Here is a 10,721-nt window from a genome sequence, read left to right on the forward strand (position 1 = left end):
TCTGACAGCAAACAATGCATTAGATATGTCGGGCCCTGTCTAAGCCTGACATCAACTCACGAGGACCCCCACTTTCGGTTCATGCGAATAGACCGCATGTTTCTCCCTATGTGGCCGTGTAGCGTGTCCCCACCGCAAATAAAGCATTACACGCAGTGTTGTTCGGGAGCCTGTATGTAATTGCATGAGAATGTCATCATGAATGTGAATCGGGAATGTGTGTGGTGGTCGTACACCGCTCGAGCGGTTAGTACGTCTGCCTCGCATTTCTCGTGTGTGGGGTTTGCATGTTCTCGCAAGCAGATTTTCTCCATGTACTCCAGCTTTCTCCCACTTTCCAAAAAAAAAACCACAACCATCTAAGGTTCATTAATTGAGCAATGTACATTATCCATAGGTGTGATTGATTGTTGTCTATGTGTGCTCTGGGTGTACCCCACCTCTCACCCAAACCTTAACCTTATAGTGAAGATAGGGGCTATTAAAAATGTATGGAAGGATGCAATATCTGACAGGAACAGGACTCAAGACATTTTAGTGAAACAAAATAGTTTATTTTACCAAACATAAATTCATTCCTATCATATGTACAACATGTGAGATAAAATTTGAATGACTGCATGCAAATTCAAAATAAAAAATGATTTTGAACTGTACAAAAAAAAAAATATATATATATATATATATATATATATATATATATATATATATATGAAGAAGTGCTCTTGAGAGGAGTGTGTTGTAGCTCCCATGCGATTGTCCGTTTAAATAGGAAGTACTTGTTATAACCTCTTAAATAGACCATGAAACAGCACTATATTATTCCCAAGCTGTTTCCATGAGGTTGACTTCACACAATGGAGACATTGTCCATGGTGCACGCGCACCTCTCCACGATCATGTTGGGAAACTCCGCCACTTCAATCTCAGTGTAGTCGCCCTTCTTTACCAGGTACATGATGGGCAAGGGTGCGCTTTCCGACACCGTGCACCGCCTCTCCCCGTAGCCGTAGTTCCGCTTGGGCTGCCTGCAGCCTCCGGTGCACCTGAAGGCCTGGTACCCCGCTGGCTCGATGATCCAGTACTGCGTCCACGTGAGGGCGCGGAAGTCGATGAAGTACTGCTCCCTGCAACAGGTGCCTTTGCTCTGGCTGATGTCACAGTCGCCACGGGAGCTGTAAAACAAACATAAGAGGAAGGTTAGATGACTGCTCTTCCTCTTGATGTCCATGTCTTTGAATTTTGCTTTTGGGGTTTCCCAAATGGGTGAGGAGTTTCTTAGCTACGCCCCTGTTTAGTTTTTTTGTTAGGGTGCCGGAACGAATACATAAACAAGCAGAAACGGATTAAAGTGACAGGGGGCCTTGGGTTCTGTTCCTACATCAGTGACATGAACCGAATTTGTACTTAAGTAAGAACACAACATGCAACTTGCAACAGACATTTTTGGGGGCAGGTGCTTAGGCCAAAAAAACGGTACCCATCGCCAAACTTATTCATGCAATTAAGATTAAAAAAGTAGTATGTATTTCACTTATGTATTTATTTCTGTTCACACAATCAGCAAAGTCAGTCATAGAAAGGAGATGAAAACAGGCTATAGTGGATCTAAATGATGAACACACCCCAGTTCAAATGTCAGGTTTTTGGAAGGAGAAAGAGGAGGAGGAGCATATGTACAATCCTCCCAAGGACTCAAATAAATGCCAGTCAGATTTCTAAACATCTTGGGTAAAATTGATGACGAGAGAGTATTTTTTTAAATCAATATTGATACATGAAGAAAATAAAAAAAGGGCTTAAGCAAAAAGCTCACTTTTTCGTCCAGGGCAAAAGGGCAGGTGCTTGAGCACCGACTGGTGGCTATGTGTGCACGTGCCTGTCCATCACTAACTGATATACAATTAGTAAATATGTGTATTAAAAAAATGCTTTAAGGCCATAAATATAAAACAATCAAATGAAAAACGGTAAGTACGTGTGCATTCTTTGGACTTCTTAGTGGACCACTGCACTCGGAACCTCAAAACGTCAAATCGATGTTGTTGATGCAATGAACTTGCTTGTTGATTTATACGACTAATTCACTTTGAACATGAGTCCTGACATCCCCTGTCCTTAAGCAAGGGGTGCAAGGCGACAGGTAAACACCCCTCCCACACACACACAGACACACACGCACACACATATGGGTGTTTATTTGATTACGGGCCTTTACGTGTCCTTGATGTAAAATGTAAAGATTTTAATTTATTTATTCATTTATTTTTATATTTAAATAGATTTTTTTCAATAACCAGTAGTGGGCGTGGCTAATTATAAGTGTTGCCTAAAATCTTTTGTTAATATTAGTATATTTTGACATTTTGTGAGCGGTTTTATGGTGGTATTTTCCAGTTTTCACCCTGTCCCTTGCACAGGGTTTAGATATATGAATCTCTATCTTTCTACTAAAAAAAAAAAAAAAAAAAAAAAAAAAAAAAAAAGCTAAAATGGTGTACCTTTTACCATAAATTCCTTAAAATATAATAGAATTAGCGGCACGATGGGCGACTGGTTAGAGCGTCTGCCTCACAGTTCTGATGACCTGGGTTCAATCCCGGCCCTGCCAGTGTGGAGTTTGCATGTTCTCCCTGTGCCTGCGTGGGTTTTATCCGGGCACTGCGGTTTCCTCTCACATCCCAAAAACATGCATGGTAGGTTAATTGAAGACTCTAAAAAATTGCCTGTAGGTGTGAATGTGAGTGCGAATGGTTTTTTGTTTATATGTGCCCTGCGATTGGCTGGCAACCAGTTCAGGGTGTACCCCGCCTCCTGCCCGATGATACCTGGGATAGGCTCCTGCACTCCCGTGACCCTAGTGAGGATAAGCGCCTCAGAAAATGGATGGATGGATAATAGAATGAATGATTTCTCATGATATATACAAAACATTTCAAATTCTGTCTTTTATTTTTACTAAAATATGTCTGTCGCTTAACGATGCTGTCATTACCACCACATTGACTATTTTCAGATCAATAAAGTTTATTCAAAATCTGATTCTTTAATTCCCTGTGTCATTTTGTCTTGTCACTCAAGCACATGCTAGGGCAGAGAAAGTCAGACATTTTGATAACTGGAAGAGTAAGTTTTTTTCCTCATTTGTACCCTTAAGTCACATAACATTTTTATTGAATGTCATTACCAAACGACTTGTAGTGTTAATATGTTTAAAGACTTCCCTGTAAAAACTTGATAATCATATAAACATGTTGTACAGGACTAGCTAGCTAAAAGAAAAAAAAGAAGCTAACTCTACCAGCATAGAACAGTTTGCTAAAAACTTCGAAATGTCATTACCATCACAAATAACAAATAAACACCCATATAAAAAAATACATGAATAATAATTAAAAAATAATAATAATAATAAAGGGGTGTTCGTGGGCTAATTGTCACATGGACACAATATCCTGTATCTGAAAAGCTGTGGCTCTTACCCGTATTCTTCGAGGTTGAGTGTGTAGAGGACGAGCTCGGGTTTGCCCAAGGTGTTGTCCGTCTGCTCCTGGGTGGTAAAGCGCACACTTTTGGCCACCTCCGCAGCGTAGCTGCCAGGTCTCTCGCCCTCGATCCACACCTCCAGGTGCATCGTGGGCGTCTTCTGCGGAGTCTTGGACCAATAGTGCACGGCCTGGGTCACATCAAAGCTCTTCCAGCCCGTTTCGCGAACGGGGATCAACCTGTGAACGCGAGGCGATCGTTAATTACATTTCCCTGATCGCATTTCACATTGAATTAGCGTTCAAGATAACGAACAAAAGCGCAGACTGGATGTCACGTCTCACCGCGAGTCCACCAGCGAGGTGCGGTTGGATCCGTTCGGAAGCCCCTCGACCCAGTAGACGCTGACTCTGGCGTTGCCGACGGGCCGGTGGCTCTTCCTCTCCGCCGCGAGGCGTTTGTGGAACGACGCCCTTTGGTAGAGTTTGAGCTCGGCCATGGTCACCTCGCTGTTCTCCGGTATCCTCGCCTCCATGTCGAACAGCACGCGATGCCGAGTGGCGTCGGAGTACACGTACTCGCCGGAAATGTCTGCAAAGGTCGTTTTGAAAAACATCAACTATGAACAACTAGCCACGAGATCCGTGCGTAAATGACGCAGCAGCGAATGCAAAAGGAGAAATTCTCACCAGCGGTGCCGGGGATTCCCCTCAAAATGCCAGCCAGGCTCGGCAGAGAGCGGCGTCTCCTGCGGTGGTGCATCTTCAGCATTGACGAGTATTTATTTCGAACATGAGCCGGGACGACCAAGTTCTCCAAATCCCTCTTGTGGATCTTCGGAACCTCGTCCAGGCCCAGTTGGCGCAGAAGCGCCTCCTTCATATCCCGATGCGTCAAAGCCTCGGTCAAGCCGAGGAAGACGGCGACGCACAGGACACACGCGCGGAGGAAATCCATGAGGAAGCTCTTGGAAGAAAAAGTCTGATAAGCAAGCCGCACAGTAGCAGGAGTCGAGCCAGAGATGGCCAGTGGCCCCCCGGGCCCCTTTTTTATACCTCCCATGCAGCCGTTCACACTTTGTCCATGGGGGCAGGGAGCCTTATCAGAACAAAGGTGCGACAATGCAAGGCCCCATCCCAAACAGGATATCTAAGTGGCCATACTTCAAACAGCAACAATTAGACTCCAGTGCCATCACTCGTGAGTGGGTGCAATTTCTCCCCTCTGTTGCATTTGATGTCAGTCTGAAGGTAAATCAACACATTTGGACCCACCTCAAAACTGGTGACGTTGTTTTGGAGCCATAATTCCTGTCCTTGCAGGCATTATTACACATGCATTTTTCCTGCATCATAATTGACATTTGACAATATTGCAGCTGGGGGAAATAATAACTACCGGAGTAGTTGACTTTTGCACATGATCAGAAACATGACAATGACTATCAGCTTGAAGTATAGTAACGTCTAAATCATGCTTTTTAAAATGTAGTGTTATGTACACTATATGAGTAGGTTTGCATATGTACATACGTGTATGTGTACAAATAGGGGTTTAGCTCAACCATAAGATTATCTGCACATGTGTGTAGAGGGGTGTGTTTTTTCTTTTTTTTTTAGATACATTTTATGAAAATTCTCCTTTTTTATAAACGTGACAAAAGTGAAAACTGTATTGTTTTTCTTTTCTTCCTACTGCCCTTGAACGTGCTGAACAATGACATCTATTGATGTTCTTGTCTTTTAAAATCTCCTGCTACTTACTATTATATATATCTTCTGTTGTTCTGATGTTCAGTAAAAAGTCATCAATGCCGATTTTTCCAGCATTGTGTTTGATTGTTGATAGGTCGATTGGGAGAGAAGGATCTCCACAACCATGCAATACACAAAAAAAAAAAAACATCTTTGAATTTGCTCAATTCGAACATGTACATCTGTCGCACATGATTAAAATGTGTTAAACTAACATACATTATTTGTTTAGATTTTTAGGAAAGGGTGGGTGAAAATACATCACTTTACCACATTTTCATCATGTGCAACCAAAATTTAGTTTGATGCTTGGGTTTTCATTTAAAGGTCACTCACAGATGGTGTAGTGGTTCACTCAACCCGACTTTCTTACACAGGCAGCGTGGGTTAAAGTCCCACTCAGTGTGCGTGGTTGTCTAGTTCTCCAGCATATGTGCCCAGTGATTGGCTGGTGACCAGTGCAGGGTGTATGCCCAAATAAAGTTGGGATAAGCACAATCCTGGTGAGGCTACGCGCCACAGAATGGATGGCTGGATAGTTGTTCTCATTGTCTGTCTGCTCCAGATGCGTCCCAGACAGACATCGCTTGACCCTGTGAACCCGGCGTGCCCCCTCTTCACTATAGCACCCTTGTCTGTACACACACCCCACACTCTAATGTGTACATTCCACTGGACGATGTAAGGCCTGGGACAGTCTGGCAGCAGTCTGTCACACCGATTTTATTTCTGGCTGTCTGAAGAGCCGTTGTTCCGTCCAGCATCGAACAAGCGGACGCAGATTGAGTCATCCGGTCTGTCCCCAGCATGCAAGCGTTCAATTGAGGTTTTCCCCACAGGAGGAAATGCAAGGCAGCGAGGGAGGGAAGGGCTTTAGGATTAGATGTTTATTCCGAGCCCTGTCACCCCATTCTTGGTCCTCTCCCTGGCAGATTAAAATATTTAGCCAAACAGACAGTTAATCCAAGAGCCGGGGGGCCGGCGAGGGATGTGGATTGGGGCAGCCTCTTCACAGGTTGGTGATTATCTGATTCCATTGCGAGGATTTGCCTTGCCTTTTTTGTCACACAAACATTACAAGAGGGCCGCTCTCACTGGCTCCCCACAAGGCCCTGCCTGTGATTGTGTATTGGCCTCTGTTTGCTTAGAGATGTCAGACAGACTGAAGAAGCACACAGGAAGAGCAAATGACAGATGACTGCCAGGCCCGCAGCTTCCGAGCATGCAGAAGTAGGATCCATATAGCTAAAGGGCATATGCGTCACTCATTTCACAAATGGGAAGAACATGTTTCATGTCCAAATGCTTGTGAAAATGCATTTGTTAGCAATAAAGTCACTATAATTGAGTTCTTTGACACTTTCTAATATATGGGTGCCAGCCACCATATTGCAAGGACTGGGCATAGAATGCTTTTTTTTTTTGTAGTAAATATATGAACATTATAGCATCTCACTCATTCACTAAGGGCTAGCACTCATTTAATTTGCTTATACACCAGTGGTGGTCAAACCTTTTACACCTATTACCACCTAAAAAAATAATGCTTAGCTCTCCAAGTACCACCACAATGAGCAACATTCAAATAGTAGCATAGTAGGCCTAAGTGTGAATACAATTAAAAACAAGGCAGAGGTTTTTATTTCTAAAAACTATATTTTAAATTATTGTAACATTATGCAGTTTAACATTAGCACAGCACTTAAATGTAGGAACATATTTTTTGACACAAATAATGATTTAATTAAAATGCATTGCACATAAAAGTTCAATAAAAAATGTACTTAAATAAATGTTTAAAAACAAACTGTTCTTAAAGATTTAATACAAATTGAATATACAAAGTTACATACAACTGAACTGATTGTTTTGCGCACGACACTTTGAGAACACAATAAAATAAGGCAAAATAATAATTTTAAGGAACACATTACATAGTAGGATTAAATATTGGTTGCCACTGTACATTAATGCTAAACTTATTGAGGGGTTATAAATTGATAAACAATGCCATTATAATCTACTTTATTTTATGAACACAGTTAAACAAATGACAAATATTGTTACCTTATTGTATTTTGGAAAGCTTAAGCTACTGTCACACTTTCTACTGTTAAGTAGCTGCTATACTGGCTCAGGGGAGCCCTGTTGTAAATTGTAAGAAATACAATCAGTGAATATCTATGCCAAACAAATGGGCAAAGCAGGTGAACTAGATTTAGACTCACTATATGGCAAGTGGAAAGTCACTCTTACTTTCTTATTGAAAGACTCATAGCATCTTAAAAAGTACTGTATTTACAAAAGTGTCAACTAACGACAAACTATTATGAATTATATGATTAAGTAATAGTTGATCATTACGTTATTTCTGAAATGATACTCTTAACTAAGAATTTGCCAAACAGAGAGCCAGCAGTTGTTGAAAGGTCATTCATAACTCTTTATTAAAATTGCATAAAGACTTTATGTTAGGTTATTATAAATCCTTATGCACCCTTATTTTAAATTAATATATATGGTACTATAAAATGTACTAATTACAGTATGTCCTAACAAAATACAAATACTATGATACTTTAGCTTGAAATTGCATGATCGTTACTGCCAAATAGTTACTTAAGTCTTATTCATTACTGATTATGTTATGTTGATACTGTTTTTTATAAAGAGTTTATAATGTTTTTATTAAGCTATTTTAAATGTATAAATGAAATGTAGAGTGGTGCCCAAACATACAAAACAATATGAAATCCATACGCTGTTGTAACGTTTGGCAGCCAGTCCCGTTTATTAGTACGGTAGATAGTAATGCATTTATACGTTATTTGTATTTATTGATTGATAAATCCTTTACAAGGGTACCTTCATTGAAAATGGGAACCAGAATATTTAAGTAAATTGTATTGCTAAAAATGCTTCACTGTGCTATCACTGTTTATGATGTCTTATTATTCTCTTTATGAACCCATTATAAGGGTACCCTTATATCTATAATGATAATAATTCCAATAATCTAATCATTTTAGTGACATATATGAACAGTATCCCCTCCCCCTTCCTCCCCTCACTAAATGTGGGGCCCAAAGTGCTCAATCAGGTTGTCTGGTGTGCTCTATTGTTGAGTGCAGTCAAGAGCCAGTCTAAGTGCTCATACACTAAAATACATTTGTCCTTCTCTCTCTAAACATTACAAGCCCTAATTGGGCAAATGAAGATGTCCTTTTGTGTGATATTTCTCAGTCTTTCTTCCTTCCCATGTCAATCAGAGACAAGTCGCTTTTAGTTCAAAGCCCTATCTCAATGCTGCTAGGTGCCATTTCTTTTCAATCAAAGGCCACAGAACTCCCACAATCAACAAGGGAGGTGTTAATTAACATGCAGCATTTGCATTCAAAAGGCGTCCAAGTTAGAAGTCGTTCCCTTCCATTTGTGCAAACCCAGATCGTCTTTTCCAGGCCCAAAAAATACTGTTTGTGGAGGAATGCATACTTCAAAAAATAAGTTAATAATTAAAAAATATATATATTTGTAAGGGAGAGAAGTGTGATAATGCACACTGTCTCATTTGAAACATCCCCGCTTGGAGCAAAGGCGGAGCAGCTCCGCAGAGTCAATATTGAACTTGTTGTTGGTGGTCAGTGCAAATTCGTCATTATTATTCACAAGCTCCCCGATCTAGCTGAACGTCAAATATTTGACGAATTTGCACCATAATGGCCCCCTGAGCGACCGCAGACGTCCAAGATGGTCCACCGGCGAGTTTGCAATCCAGCCAACTGCTCAATAATCATTGATCAGTCTCTCACAGGTGGAAAGCGCCAGACCAGACTAGACCTATGAACAATTATTGCTCAACGACCCAGTCAAGTACACGAGCGTCTAATTGCATTTCAGAATGGCTCTACTCTAATCCCACTTAGACAATAGGATCAGACATGATTAGATAGGCATGAGCATTAATATTTGAATTAACTTTTAATTAATTGAACACATTGGTCACCTAAAATTATGGTCACCTAGAGTCTTCGAGCAAATCGCAAATCATATAGAATAGGGAGTCAACGGAACATAATAGTCTGCGATTGGGTGGCGACCAGTTCAGGGTATACCCCGCCTCTCACCCGAAGATAGCTGGGATAGGCTCCAGCGGCCGCGACCCTAGTGAGGAGGAAAGAAAAGAAAATGGATGGATGGAGGGATGGATGGATGGCTGGAACATAATAGTGTGGTGCAAAAGTAAATGTTCAGCAATGTACACCAGGGGGCGCCATTGTTACACAATAGGCCAATGGGAGCTGTAAGCGTGTTCGAGCGATCTTAAAAGTTTACGCATTAATTGTGGTTTAAAAAAAAAAATAAAACATGGAAAAAGTCTAGAAAGCTAAAAACAAAACAAAATAAATAGTCCATAATTTGTATTTAATATATAATAACCGTGATATAGGCTTATTCATATGTAAATGCAAACCAAATACTGTATACACCTTTGTTAGCCAAAAGTTAAATTATTTCCATAAAATAGAATCAAAAAGAATATCATGCTGTTTATTGTAATATTCAAACACACACACGCAATATGTGTATGTATTTATTTATATAAATATATTTTAATATTTTTTCTACAAATAATCAATGATACAGTACACGCATTAAATCATATTTCCTTATATGGTGCCGAGGAACTTTATTAATCAGCTGCAGAAAATATTAGGCATTTACTGGGTTAACTATTTATGAGGTCTGAGGTCTTAAAAAAAAAGAAGCATTTTTATAAGTGTGGTAAAATGTATATTGCGATTGCGACACATGGTGGTACCAGATGCCATGATAATGGTACTTACAGCCACCTAGTGGAACCATGGAAATTAAACAGGGCATGCAACCCTAACAATGCAAATGGCTGATTGTTGCCCAGCTAATGTCAGGAAATTACGACAGCACAGCAAAGAGCAATATGAGGCAGGAAGGCTGTAATGATAGCTTTAATTTGTTATAAAGTACCTTTCTAAACAAAGTCACATACACACAATACAAACACTGTAAAATAAAAGAGGAAAGAATGAATAAGTGGATAACAAAAAAATGAGTGCGATATTGTTTTTTTAGTTACCAGTTAACCATCAGTTGCCATTAAATAGTTAAGTGGCAGTACCAGTTAACTGTCAGTTGTCAGTTAACAGCTAAATGTGACTTGTCAGTTATCAAGTCACCAGTTAACAATTACAGCTGACTGTCGGTTATCAGTTAACTGTCAGTTACCAGTAAATTGTTGGGCTCGGCAGCATGGCTTGTGCTGCAAAATGTGACTACAAGAATGTCAGGGAAAGCCTTCTAGAACATCTGAAATCGATTCTGGGTTAATGAGAGGGGCTTTGAATGGTGGCAGGTGTGCGCTGACTCCCATTTAACATGAGTTTCAATAGGACTGGTAATTCTGAACACAGCAACATTCAAAGTTAGAAGGGGCAACGTGATTTT

The 10,721-nt window shown here is 40.5% G+C and overlaps 1 protein-coding gene across 1 annotated transcript; it reads right to left on the reverse strand.

Moving 5' to 3' along the window:
* Positions 1–725: 725 nt before the first annotated feature.
* lft1 (lefty1) lies at positions 726–6,627 on the reverse strand. Its single transcript, XM_061754167.1, has 4 exons — positions 4,176–6,627; positions 3,831–4,077; positions 3,483–3,725; positions 726–1,175 (listed from the first exon to the last, which is right to left on the reverse strand). The coding sequence occupies exons 1-4, from the start codon at positions 4,546–4,548 to the stop codon at positions 851–853; spliced, it is 1,188 nt and encodes a 395-aa protein (XP_061610151.1). The 5' UTR covers positions 4,549–6,627; the 3' UTR covers positions 726–850.
* Between the last annotated feature and the right edge of the window lie 4,094 nt (positions 6,628–10,721).

The sequence above is a fragment of the Phyllopteryx taeniolatus genome, chromosome 18 (assembly GCF_024500385.1).
Source record: "Phyllopteryx taeniolatus isolate TA_2022b chromosome 18, UOR_Ptae_1.2, whole genome shotgun sequence".
In the NCBI taxonomy this organism is placed as follows: Eukaryota; Metazoa; Chordata; class Actinopteri; order Syngnathiformes; family Syngnathidae; genus Phyllopteryx; species Phyllopteryx taeniolatus.